The sequence below is a fragment of the Miniopterus schreibersii genome (assembly GCF_964146895.1).
Source record: "Miniopterus schreibersii genome assembly, chromosome: 7".
Classification (NCBI taxonomy): Eukaryota; Metazoa; Chordata; class Mammalia; order Chiroptera; family Miniopteridae; genus Miniopterus; species Miniopterus schreibersii.
Genome location: NC_138108.1, coordinates 37668779 through 37682602, shown reverse-complemented (window position 1 = coordinate 37682602; position 13824 = coordinate 37668779). Strand labels below are relative to the sequence as shown.

The 13824-nt window shown below is 39.8% G+C and overlaps 1 protein-coding gene across 5 annotated transcripts in view; it reads left to right on the top strand.

Moving 5' to 3' along the window:
* OSBPL6 (oxysterol binding protein like 6) overlaps positions 1-13824 on the top strand; it is a 164719-nt gene that overhangs the window by 135562 nt on the left and 15333 nt on the right. For all 5 annotated transcript variants that reach the window (XM_081142663.1, XM_081142661.1, XM_081142664.1 and 2 more), the window contains 2 exons: positions 5632-5739; positions 7394-7531. In XM_081142663.1, the coding sequence (XP_080998789.1) occupies positions 5632-5739; positions 7394-7531 (246 nt within the window). The remainder of the gene's footprint in view (positions 1-5631; positions 5740-7393; positions 7532-13824) is intronic.

The following is a 13824-nucleotide window of genomic DNA, read 5'->3' as shown; positions in this document are numbered from 1 at the left end:
ATGGTTTGGAGGTCAACTGAATATTCTTTCCCCAAGAGAGAGGGACTATGAGAGGAACTGATTCAGCAAGGGTAAATATGAGTGGTTTTTGTGGAGGTTGATGTGACCGTGAGACATCTAACAGGCAATTACGTATGTAGATCTGGGGCTCAGGGGAGTGTTTTGGGCCAGAGGGAAAGAAGTGGATACTCCATTATGTCACTGAAGTTATAGATGTTGATAAATTGTGTTTTCAGTCAGAATAAGAGAAGTCGATGGTGGTTCCATAGAGAACATTAATAGTTAGAGGACAGGCTGAAAAAAGAAAAAAAAAAAAAGGATTCTTTGATGGAGACTCGGGGGAGGCAGCTGAAGAATCTAGATAGTGATGACCGTTGAGATCAAGGGTAAAGCGTTCTGACAGTGTCAAGAAGGAAATAGTTAGCAGAGTCTGGTTTAGCAGCAAATAATGTATAGGCTGAAAGCAAATAAGGAGACATTGAAGGTAGGAAACAATTCACTGATAGAGCCATCAGTTGTTGGCCAACTCTATTTTTATTGCCCCTCTTTTAACATAATACTTAGTATTGAACAAGATATTAAAGAGCTGGGTGTGCTGAGACAATTCTGAATGTTTTATATTAATAGAACTTGCCTGACCAGGCGTGGTTCAGCGGTTGAGCGTTGACCTAGGATCCAGGCGATCGGGGTTCGATTCCCGGTCAGGGCACATGCCCGGGTTGTGGGCTCCATCAGTGATTCTCTCATCATTGATGTTTCTATCTCTCGCTCCCTCTCCTTTCCTCTCTCTGAAATCAATAAAGATATATTAAAAAAAAAAAAATAGAACATAACGTTATAGCGGTGTTAGGTGCCTGGAGACATCTTTGATCCATATTCAAGTGTCATCAGTTCAACCTCCAGGTATTTGTTTCATGACTGGTTAGCAAGTCACATCTGCCCCAGACAGGGAAGGAGAGACAGACTGTGTTTAAATAACTTCTTATACAAGTCTAACATTTTAAAAGTGTACTTTTTATTTGACGTAAGTCCTATTTGATAAATGTCTGATGATTAAAACGCTGCTTTCCAGTAAAGCTTTCTAAGTATACCAACTTGGCAAATTCCATTGTCCTTTTAGAAGGCACATAGCATATAAAATACATGAAACTAGCATTCCTCACTACATGCTCAGCATAAATTGCTACATGCCTTGGGCATGTAATAATTTGCAAGGCTTAACAGTATAATGAATTCCTCTCCTGAAGTGATATTTCTTCCCTGATCTATATGGACACAAAGACATCATAATTCTGTTATTTTACCTCCATGAAACTTGAAAAGTAACTTTCACACCTGAGAGGCAGTATGGATTCTGGATTCTAGCCTATAGGACAGAGCATTTTATGTGACATCCATCCCTTTATAAATTACTTTATTTCACAACAGCTATAATTTTATGTTTCATTGGAAGTAAAACCCTGAATACTAAAATCAAATAGTATTCATAAGACTAAGGAAACCTCCACACTCCAGATTACTATAATACTAAAAGATTCAACTTAACTTGAGTCTGTCTTCAATACATTACACTTTGTCACTGTTACTAATGTGATTTCTGGCCCCAGAATTTGTACACAGTTTGTGCTAAATGCAGTGGGTGTTGAGTCCATACAAATGTGAGCAGCAGAATATGATCCTTGTATTCCATCTAGAATAACCGTATTTCATTAAATCAATACACCATCAACTGTTAGATGTACCATCGTTTTGTGCATTACTAAGAAAGAAAAAAACTACCATCAGTTAAAGTGATGCGGTGCTTCAGAGGTGTTAAATGTGGGGGAAAGTGTGCATCTTAGAGTTAGTGGAATGTGGTGTGTATGGGAATGTAAACACAAATTTGGCTGAAGGCACAGAGTAGCGTAATTAAAATCCCAATCATACAACTTACTATCCTTCCTATCTATAGCATTCACATACCCCAAATAAATATTCAGTGTTGGGATAAAAGTTCCATATATATTTGTTTGTTCCTGAATTCAGCAGTTTCCTGAGACTTGGCCAAATTTGTTCTGTACAAAGATACTCTTCATAGAATCTTTTACATCTCTTTTTAGCTGTACACTAAATTCAAATTAATATCAATTTGGACATGATTTGGCAGTATTTATTAAGGTCTTAAAAAGATCTTATCCTTTGACCCTTTGGTCCATGGCCGATATGTGCAGTCTAAGGAGGTAAAACTGAATGTAGAAAACAATTATGCAGTTAAACATTCATGGCAGCTTTATTTATTCTAGTAAAATTCAGTAATAGCCTAAGTGCCGATAATAGGAAATAATCGCTTATTATGCAACTATTAAAATCATATTTGCGAAGAGTTTGCAACATAAAGTAAATGTTTATGCACAAAGAATAAGTGGCAGACATAGCATGTGAAGTATGCACCCATTAAATAATGTGAAAAATGCATAGGGAAAAAAATATACCAAGCTACCCATGGTTGGTTGATAGAGCACTAAGATACGAATTGTAAAAAATATTTTCCTACTTTCTGCATTTTCCAAACATTGTATTTTTAAATTGAAAAAACGAGATTTTAAAGAGATATCCAGGATTTGATCCCGTAGTCATTCTCTCGTTCCTTTTGGACCAGTTTTGCTCTTACCAAAGGGTTTAAGTCTGACGATTCCACCTTGCCCTGTGTTTTGTACCCGTCTCCAGCCATCAGGCTTCTGTCCGTGCTGCCTTCGCAGAACCCACGGTTCCATTCAGTGACGTGTATATGCCAGAGTCACACCCAGTCTAAGGCACACTCTCACGCGTCGTCTGCCTGGGTGGGTGAATGGTAGTTCATAACCAGAGAGGTGGGGATTGGGACAATTGATTCTGGCTCGGATCATGGTAACTTGAAGATGGCAACTTCTTTTATAACTTGGGAAGGAACTGTGTGTTTCTTGGATATATTAGAGTTGAATGTGTGAGAGAGACATGAGGTGTTGGGGAAATGGGCATCATCATGTGGAGCGCTTTCAGTGCCGGCCAAGTTCACTGACAAAAGCAGGTAGTGGGAGTAAGCTTAGAACCGGCCTGGTGAAGAATCTAGGCAGAGTGCCCGAGCCTCCCTTTTAGGCCTTCGGTCCCACCTGCCGCGAGTGGGCAAGGTTATTACCGTCACGTCCCCACAGCTTTTCTTGCTCATTGGCTGATGCGAGCGGCTGGTGACCTGCCTCCTTTTCCCTTGTTTCATCACTGTTCAGGCTCCTTGGGCGCATTCCGTACATTGCTCCTGCCGTTACCTGCGCTCTTCGTGTGAATTATCACCAATAGCATCATTACTCTGAAAAGACCTGTATTCCTCAGTGTTCCCAAGGCTCCCATGATACCACTACAAAGAAAATAGTTGAGTTTCAGGGGAAGAAATGATAAGTGTGGTCCTGAGCACTCTCTGAGAGCTCTACACCACAAAGCTGGTTGGTTGTAGCAAACTTTGGAAACAGTTTGAATGATCAAGGCAAAAGGAGGCGCCACCCGGGAAGACGCACAGAAATGGGCTGTTGCATGCTCAGTTGTATGCTCACACTTTCTACCATTGGGGTTGTCAGAGTTGGAACAGTATCTATTTCCATGCATTTTGGTGTAACTTTTTTCTACCACTGCATATATATTAATAAAATATTCCTTTAAAATTTTAGCTCATACCCTATGGATATTAATGGGGAGAGGTTACCACGTGTGCCTTCTCATACACCTGTAGACAGGATTATATTCGATGAATATTGGACAAGATGAGCGTTTATGAGAATTTAACTTTTTTAAATTGCCAGAGCAAACAATTCTACACTCTCCTTACAAACGGCAAACCTGTGTTTAAAACTCCCACCCTGAGGAAAATCATTGTTTAACCTTGCCCTTGAGTTTTTGTGGGGTTGTTTCATTTAACTCTGTTCCCCTGGCAGCAGAGGATGCAGTCTCTTTGAGGGAACCATTAGTTGAGGTTTGTATGAAACCCTGAAATGAAGACTGATTCTGCAAATAAAACCATCAAGGCCTCCAACTTCCAAAACAGCAAAATACACCTGGTTCCAATCATTTCAGTAACTAAAACACTTCCAATATATACTTTGGACAGAGAAATGATGAAAGAACAGATAAGCATATGTGTAGTGATAGCAAAGGATAGGAATAATGCAGTTTTGTTTTGTTTTTTTCCAAATTCCAAGTACTTGAGATTTTGCTCCAAGAAAAATCATCCTGAGCACTTTTGTAGAATGTAAAGATACTAGATTTCTTCCTTTGAAGTACCTGGTTTATTTATTAAAACTGGACACATATATCCACCTTTAATCCATCAATGCCTAACCGCCCACCAGACCAAGTATGTTGTATTTTACACATATTTTACGAACTGGATCAAAGACTTTATACAAAAGCCAAAAGCTATGAGTGAATAATTGTCTTCTCAGAAAGCAGAGCTGGATTTAAGGGAGAGAGGAGAGACTGTCCTGTGCTGCATACTCAAGGACCCTGCACTGCACCATGCAGGTGTGACGTTAGCCACTTGTAATTATCCTGGGTATTTTACTAGGTACCGAGTTATAATTATGATACAACATTTGTATATATCTTGGTTTACTGTATTCATTGGCTCTATATGAAGAAAGGCAAAATGCCCATTCCCTGGGGCAGATGTCCTGACATTTATCTTCAGAATGTCCTGACATTTATCTTCCACTCTGCAACATTCACTTCCATCTCCTCATTGCTGAGAAGGAAAGGAGCTGTCCAGCTTTTCACTGAGCCTTGTTCTTGAAACTTGATGTGATTCCAGTAGCTACATGTCTCATGTAAATGGAATATGGTCCGCTGCATCGGTGTGATGCGTGCACCTTTGTCCACAGGGCTTCCGTAGGGAGCCATGCTCTGCACACTAAACTCTTCTAGCAGGTGGTGTTTTACTGGTGCTGGAAGCAATGGGATGCAGACAACTTGCAGTTAGTTTCCTTTCTGTGCTCTGTTCCTCATTATGTTTGTTGATGTCTCCACTGTTCCGTGAAGGCACCTTTTGGTCTGCACTCAAGTTAGTTCTGCCGCACTGCCATGTATTATGTGCTCCTGAAAAATGAAAATACAACTATTTTCTTTCACCTAACTAAAAAATAATTCTCTAAAATATAAAGCCAATTCATTGTTCATTCCAGTTGCAAATAATTTTTAAGAGAACTATCTGGCTTTGAAACAGCTCCCAAACTTTAGAAACTGGAACAAAAAAAAAAAATGAAAGAATTAATAGCTTTTATCCCAGGGTGTAAAATGTAATATATATGTGGTGGTAGATGGGGCTTGGATGTAATGGGCCTGGCCTAAGGGAGAGAAAATTTCGTGAATTATTTTTGTGAAGTCCATGAACTCTTTCAACCCACTGACCTACTGAGTAGTAGTCTTATATTTAAAAAAAAAAAAAAAAAAAAAAGAATACCTTAATTCTGAGCCATTTATTTCCTTTTTACCAGTCTGTCTTATGATGACTCCAAAAGTTACAGCTAAGAACATCATAGTCTTTGTTGTCTAAAATGTACCTGTGTGCTTGTTCTGTTTTATGCTTGCTTATTAACTTGAAATTACATGTGCGGTTTCTGTTATTTTAAGGCCCTCAACCAGAATGCTGAACTAAGAAGTCGGTTGAGCAGAATACACTCAGAATCTATTATTTGTGATCAGGTTGTCAGTGTAAATATTATTCCTAGCCCTGATGAGGTAAGGCTCATTTTTAATAGATATAGAGTACTTATTTTATAGCATCTAAATCTACTGCATATTTTGTTTATTTTTATACAATTCTTTCACTGTTAATAAGATTCCCTGCATAAATATTTGTGTTGCCGACAGCTTGGTGTTCTTTGGAGTGAAGGATGTACATGAGCTTGACATTCTTGGTGATCAGGGTCTATTTTTATCTATTCCTACGCTCACCGGATGCCATTGCATATTTAGTTTCTGTATACTCCAGCTGGTGAATTTTCTGTCTGTCTCAGTCTGCATTTGAAATGGTCATATTATGAAATGGCCCATGGAATGTTTTTTTTAAAAAAAAACATTTTTAGCTGAGAAAGTGCTAAATAAGCGTTTTCTTAAGGCTTATTTTAAAAGCCCTATCTAAGCAGTCATCTGACCTTTCTAAGATAATACTAATGGTGCTGCTGCAGTTGCTGCTGCTGCTGATAATAATTAATAGCTGACGTATCAAGTGAATGCTTATTATGTGCTGGGCATGGTGCTAATCCCTTCACATGTGTTATCTCGTTTGACACTCCCATCGACCCTCTGAGGTAGGTGCTATTTTATTCCTTTTTTAGAAGAATTTTTGAAGAAATGGTAAAAGGATAGGAGAACATTCAGTATTTTGCTAAACTTCAGTATGTAATTCTTTTTATAACCCTTTATAAAATCGTTTTATCGCCATGAGAATTAACACTTTTTATTAGTGATACTAGAGCTTTAGATACATTCATGCATATAACAGGGTGAGAGTTTTAACTAATACTAAGCTTATATTTGCACCAAAAACATATTTTACTAGAAATCTGCCATCCAACTGCCTAGAAATATCATCTCAGGGAAGCTTCTCTTTAAGTTGCCCACCTGCCTGGGTCCCATGATCTCTGATGACACTAATGCTCCCTCCGCTGCCTGGAATCTAGAAGCATTTCTAAAACTTCATCATTCAAATATTAGTTAACAGTCTCACTTTGAGTCTTTTTTAAACCTTAAATGTGTCCTAGGTAGAATATATATATGTTATAGTTTTTTTACATATTTTTTACTGAAACTTAAATATCTTCCTTGAGAACTATACTTATCACTTACTGAACAAAAATACAGTTTGAAATAAGGTTTAATACTCTAGTCATGTTTCCTTGACTAAAATTCATGATCTAGTTGGAAAATGACTTTTATATATTCTGTCTTAAAAATTAGTCTTGTAGATTATTTTCTTAGAATATCTATAGTGGTTTCTACAAATACTTCTTGAGGTTTAGTATACTAATTAGAATATAGCTAGTAAGGGCAGACCTAAATATATGACAGTGAACTCATCTCCACAATCAGCTCAGGGTATTGATAGGAACCCAACTTGTTAAATTCCACTTAATATCAATTAAGCATAAACTTAAAACCAAGTTATGGTATCAGCACCTTTCAACTATGCCTTTTAGATTCTTTAGACATATTGGAAGGAAATTTATGCAGTCATTACTAGTTGCAAGTAAAAATGACTTGTGGTCATCACTCTTTTAACATATGGTGTGAAATTCTCTGGAAATCTGGCTAGCACATCATGGTCTAATTTGAACAAATAGCTGTTCTTTGCACCAATAATGATTGCACCATATGCTTCTCTCTTCTGTAGGCTGGTGAGCAAATCCATGTCAGTCTCCCTCTGTCACAGCAAGTAGCAAATGAGAGCCGCCTCTCCATGTCAGAGTCTGTCTCTGAGTTCTTTGATGCCCAAGAGGTGCTCCTCTCTGCAAGCTCGTCAGAGAATGAGGTAAGGTTCCTTGATGTGTCAACCCCAACTGCTTCTAACTGTGAGTTTGGGTTAAAGAAAATAAGACTATGTAACTTTTTAAAAAACATTTTAGTAAGATATCCAAATTATAACAAAGCCAAAAATATAAAGCCTACATTAGTTCCCATTCACTGAGCACTTAACACTTCTGAACATCAACTTATGACTTAAATTTGATAAATAAAAGGAAAGAATCAAGCATTTATTCTGATTTTCTTGTATGATTCATATTTAGGGTAAACAAATAGTTGACAACAGAGTATTATATAGAAGGAGACTAGTTAATCAATGTAGAAAGAATGAGAGAATTTGAAATACATCATTCATGCTTGTACATGTATGTGTGTGTGTATATTATATAATATATATAAAAATATATTTGCCAGAGACATGAATTTGAACTCAGAAGATAATGCGTAGCATACCTAGTTGGGTAATTAGAGGTTTTGGAGGTTACCTCTGGGGATTGCTTTTCCTGCTCATGAGTCTTGGCAAGGTCTTGGAAACAAGGAACCTCTTATTTGGTCAGGTTGCAGAAATGTATTCTTTTACTGAAATTTAGTCAAGTAGGCTTTTTTCTTCTTTTTTTTCCCCATGGGAGAAGCAGCCGAAAGTTTTCCCACACAGTTGATTAGGAATTTCATCATTTGAGATTGCAAATCTGTACTAAATTTTGACGGAAAGGAAACAACATAGTTGCTAAATGTTATTTTTATATGCATAGAAAATAAAATAGATTGGAAGGAAACATTCTGACTAGTAGTAGTTGTTTTTGAATGTTTGGAATTACAAGTGATTTTAGAAACATAAATACATAGAAAAGAGAAAGGAATAATGAACATATATATCACTTTTCTAATGGAGGAGAGGTAAATAGAATTCTTGTATCAGGCACTAAATTTGTTAGCACAGCAAACCATGCACCTGCCTCTCAGATCCCTAGTCGGGTATTAACAGATTCACAGACTCCCATTCACAACCGAAGTATTCATTTAATTATTCATAATGATAATTGATGCTATCAGACAGACAAAATAATCATGCTTGCTGATTAGTGTGTCTTTCCCTGTAGGCAAATCTGCATGGGAAGCCTAATTGTAGTCAGGAGGTTGTTTGGTGAGCAAGGAAAGAACAGGAGCAGAAGTGAGTTGAGTGAACTCGAGGCCAGGAGGGCCAGGATATAATAACTTCAGCCTTTCGTCTCCTTTATGGGGATACTCTGCCACATGGGTGGGGTTATTTGTGTCTATGAGCCAGTCTCTGCACCCCTAGGGACCACCATGCTGGAGACTTGCTACCAGCATTTTCTTTTCTGACTCTTTCCTGAGCTCCCATTGCTGACCAATCCTTCATCCTATTTCAGTCAGATTACAGTCAAACTCTGTTATCTGGGCTCTGACCCATCATCTGATGACTATAGCTTATGTCTTAGAAAGTGACCTATTTCCATTTCCAAGTTCTGGGCATAACCAGCTGGGAGTCCAGTTGCCACTTGCACCAAACAAAGGCAATAGAAATGAAGACGTGAGCCAGGCTATTGCACCAGTCCAAGCAAGAGGGTGGTGCTGCCCTGTGCGGGTGGCTCAGTTGGTTGGAGCATTGTCCCGTGCACCAAAAGGTTTCGGGTTTCACTCCCAGTCAGGGCACATACCTAGATTGCTGGTTTGATCCCTGGCCGGGAGATAACCAGTCCATGTTTCTCTCTCACATCGATATTTCCCTCTCTCACTCCCTCTCTCTCTAAAAATCATTAAAAACATATCCTCAGGTGAGAATTATTAAAAAAAAAAAAAAAGATGATGGTGCTTCTCCCAGGGAAAGAGTGAACCTAATGGCAGAGGGAGGGACAAGGGAGTAGAGGGCAGAGGGCCATGGAGATATGTCCACTTTGAGACGTTGGGAGCTTATCAGATTTCTCAGTGGCATTACCTTGCGAGCATTTGGATATTCAAGTCTAAAGCTCAAAGAGAAAGCAGGTCTGAAGAAAGAGCAAGAGCCAGCCCCGGATCCATATAACCAGATGCCTGTGAGACATCACCGCCTGGGCGCTCTGCAGAACCTCTAGAACCTCTAATTCAGCATGTCGAAAACCAGTTAGTCAACAAACCACCCCCCCCAAGGAAAACCTCAAACCTCCCCATACGCCTCATATTGCTCATCTAGGTACTCTCCTACCCAGGTGTTCACATCAAGTACCTGGGTATTTTCCTTCACTCCTCTGCCTACTACACCACCACCCACATTGACTCAGTCTTCTGTCACCCAGGTACTCTCAGAGCCATGCATTTTCCCACAGCTGCCCTGCCCCTACTCTAGTTCAGTCCTTTGTCATCTCCCCACTTCAGTTACCCTATCAATCCCATAACTGGTTTTCCCACCTCCCTTCTTGCCCCCCCTAATCTGTTCTTCACTGGGTAGCCTGATTAATCTTTCTAAAATGCAAATCTGATCATGTTCCCATTCCCCAGTGTCCTCAGGAACCATCTAAACTCCTTAGCTAGCATACGAAGACCCAGATACACTGATCTCTGCTCTCAGCTGCAGCCTCCTGCAGCCTCTGTTCTTCTGGAGCCCTCCAGAGGGCAAACGAGTGATTCCTAGGGCTGCTGGACACCCCATGCCCTGCAGACCACACTGGGGAAAACTGAACCCCCACCTTGTCCCTGTGCCTGTATCTTACAGGTTTTCATAAAGTAACTGTTTTTACTTTACTCCTGTCTTTCCTTTACTCAGTCTTATGTATTTGAAGAGGCTAGACCAGGAGATGAGCCCAAGTGACAGACACCATGATGTTCTCAGAGTCGCCCCTCCCCTTGAGCTGAGACTGTTATGAGTCCGCCCCACCTGCCCACCTGCCAGGTCTCTGAGTTCCCTCGTGATGAGACCCCCGGAAGGCTCCTCAAGGCTTCACAGCAGCAGCTTGGCCAGCCCGCCTGGCTGGCTCACTTGCATGTGGGGATCCCGGCAGCAGCTGCCGGGGACGATCCGGCTGCAGATTCTGCGCTGCAGCTGCCAAAGGAGTTGGGCTCTGCACTTGCCTTCCAGCCTGGCCGGACCACTCCTCCCAGAGAGCCGCGTGTTCAAATCCCTCACTCGCTTCAGCCCTTTACCCACAAGTCACCTTCAGAGAAGCCTGTCCAGCTGCCCTAGCTACAGGGTAGAGCTACCCTTTCTTCCTCTCTCCTGACTTTTCATATCCCTCTCGTTGTTTTATTTTTTTTCTTAATGCTTTTCACTGTCTAACAAAATGTATGTTTCAGATATTTCACTTGTTTCTTGTGCCTCTTCCTCACTAAATGTGCCCCCAGCACTAGGACAGTTCCGGTAAGCCCAGAGCAGGTACTCAATAAATATTTGCTAACTGGAGGAAGGAAGGAATGTTTTGAGCACCCCAACACGTGATTAATCTGAGAAACACCTGACCATTAGCTGTCTTACATTGACATTTTCCATAACTGAGAGAAAAATCCTCCCTATCTGATATCTACCAAGGCAGGCACATCAATTAATGAATGCGGGACTTCTTTTTTTTAAAAAATGCTCTTTTTGATCCACTCATTGCCTCTGCTTTCAAACTTACTTTTGCAATGCTACATGCCTGGTTACATTTAGAAGAAAAAGATTTCCTGAACTTTTTTGAATCCCTAAACCCTTAGAGAAATACTTGGCCCCAGGACTTCTTGACCATGGGGAAGAAAATGAGTATATATTCACTGTTTTATTATAATACTGCAAAGCCTTAACGTTATATATGGACAGGATAACATGAGTGGACCAGACTGTCAGCCTTAGCTACTGCTCACATATATGATAACGTAGGTCTTACTCAGGGGCCACCGTCACTGGAGAATTTTACATTCTACATGGATGTGGATATTGGATCATTTCTATCATCTATTAATTTGGGGGAGATTAGTTTGGGGAAGAGGAATAGACTGTGTTTAGCTTTTTGTAAGATAAACATGAGTGTTTTCTTAACAAACGTTCAAACAATAAACATGCATGCAATGGTGAATTTGGTTTGGCCAGTCATTTGTCTCCTCTAACACAATTGTGTGTGGTTAGCTTCTTTTCAGAGAAATCGCGTGGAAGAGTTTGATTTACTTTTTAAAAAAATCAGGCTTAAGAAGGTGAATTTCATGAGCCTGATGGTTGAACCTTCATCTGTGTTGCAGCCAGTGGGAACAGAGCTGAAGCCAGCTGCAGTAGGGAAATAGGAATCAGAAAAAAAGCTTTACTCCCAGTTCGCTACCTTTGTGTACTTGCTTGGTGTGCAGTTTCTCTTCTGCACACTGAGCAAGTATTCTGTCCATCACTGAACAGTTATCTGTCTGTCACTGTATTCTCCCTAAATATGTGAGCTTTTCTCAACTCTGATTTTTAAAATATCAGCAATAAATCCAGAAGTCTTAGAGGCAAAGACTGTTTGTATTACATACAAATTTAAAACTTTTACATGGCAAAAAAAAATGGCACAAGTAGTGTTAAAAGATAAATTGCAAACTAATAAAAAATGCAATCTATATGACAAACTGAAAAATATGTGAAATATAAGAAAAATTATCAAAAAATTAAATTCAGACTTTAAAAGGTGATTGTTTATGTATGATAGGTAGATGGATACTAAGAAGGTTGATCATGTATACTGTTTAAGTGGGTGTGGAGAGACAGATGCTCTCATGTACTGATGGTGAGAACAAATAAATACAGTCTTTGAGGAGAGCAATTTGGCAACATGGGACTAAAGCCTAAAAGTGACCCATTTTGAAACTGGACCCCAAAATCAAGTCTGTCACTGCCTGTCACTACTGAGCCAATAAGCAGAGACAAGGTTCAATCATTTATGAGCGGTTTTTTATATTGCCAGCAATATGGAGTGAGCAGCAGGGATGGCACCCTGGAAGAAAACTACTCCCTCACATTTTGTTTCAAACAAACTGTCATATAGGGTTAGTGGGTGGGAGAAAACCTAAATTTAGTGAGTTCCAAGGGGCTGCCTTCTTTCATTACCCTTGCAAAGATTAGCCCCGGAATGCCGCCTCCCTACAAAAAAGTTCTGTCCTTGATCTGGGCTCTGGGCTGCGTTATATCTGTAGGGCCTGTGCTCCTTGTAACAGGTTCTTCAGTTTCCCAGGGTCTGTAAGAAAATATGTTTGTATTGACATTTTTAAATTGGGGTTAACACCCACCAAATGTTAAAAGTGGTTTCCTGCAGGTGATAGAATTATGGGTGATTTTCATATAATCTGTTTACCATCGTATAATTTCTAATTTTTTACAATAAGAATATTTTGGTTTTATGTGCAGGAAAAATACAACACTATTTCCATTTTAAAGAGAGTAAGTAAGTGCCAATAGCTTTCTTGCCTGCAGTGGTTTTTCCTATTCCTCTGAATGGCTGACCCTACTGTACTCTGTTTTCTAATCCCCCTGAATACATATGTCACCCCTTAAATTTTTTCTAATGCAAAATTTGGTTTCATTTTAGTTTCATGTTTTTGTTTTTCTCATGTAGACTGGCATAATTCTTGATTTCTCCTTGCCCCTAAATCTTCCTCCTCCACCCCCAAATATCTCCAAGTTTTATTCTCTATACTTCAGACGTGGCTCTCAGTCTTGGGGTCCTCGTTGTGTCCATCTTAACCTGAACTATTGGTATTTCTCTCTGGATCTATGTAGTATTTTATTATGTGGCCTCCTTAGAGGAAGCTGTCAAGTATCTTCCTAAAACTAAATATGACTCTGTCACTCCTTTGCATTTAATAACTTACAAGATTATACGTGCACGCTTATGTTGACATGAAAAGCCCTTTACAGTGGCCCCTCTTTCTGTTCCCCCCAACCTCTGCCCCAGCACTCAGCTTCTTAGTATTCCTAGAATAAATCTTTCTCTCATGGCCCTTTCTTCTGCACACTCTCGCTCTTCCTGTGCTTCTCTCCCATCCAACATCTTTTCTGGCACCCGGTTCAAATACTGTTTCCTTTGGGCATCCCCCTCTGATCCCTCTAGGGGGAGTCACAGGGCCTCCTTTTTTGTACCTTCTTGTTGCATTATACTGAAATATTTCTGGTTGTGTACTAGCCTCCCCAGCCCCCCACCCCAGCGAAGACAGGGAGCTACTTATTTTGAGCAATTTTATATTCTGGCTCATGGAAGACCCTCAAGTGTTCACTGCACATATGTCAGATGCATTTCCCACTCTGACTTCTTTTCATTTGAGCAACATCTTGTGTTTAATCATTTGATCTTTTGAACTTCCAGTACTGAGCAA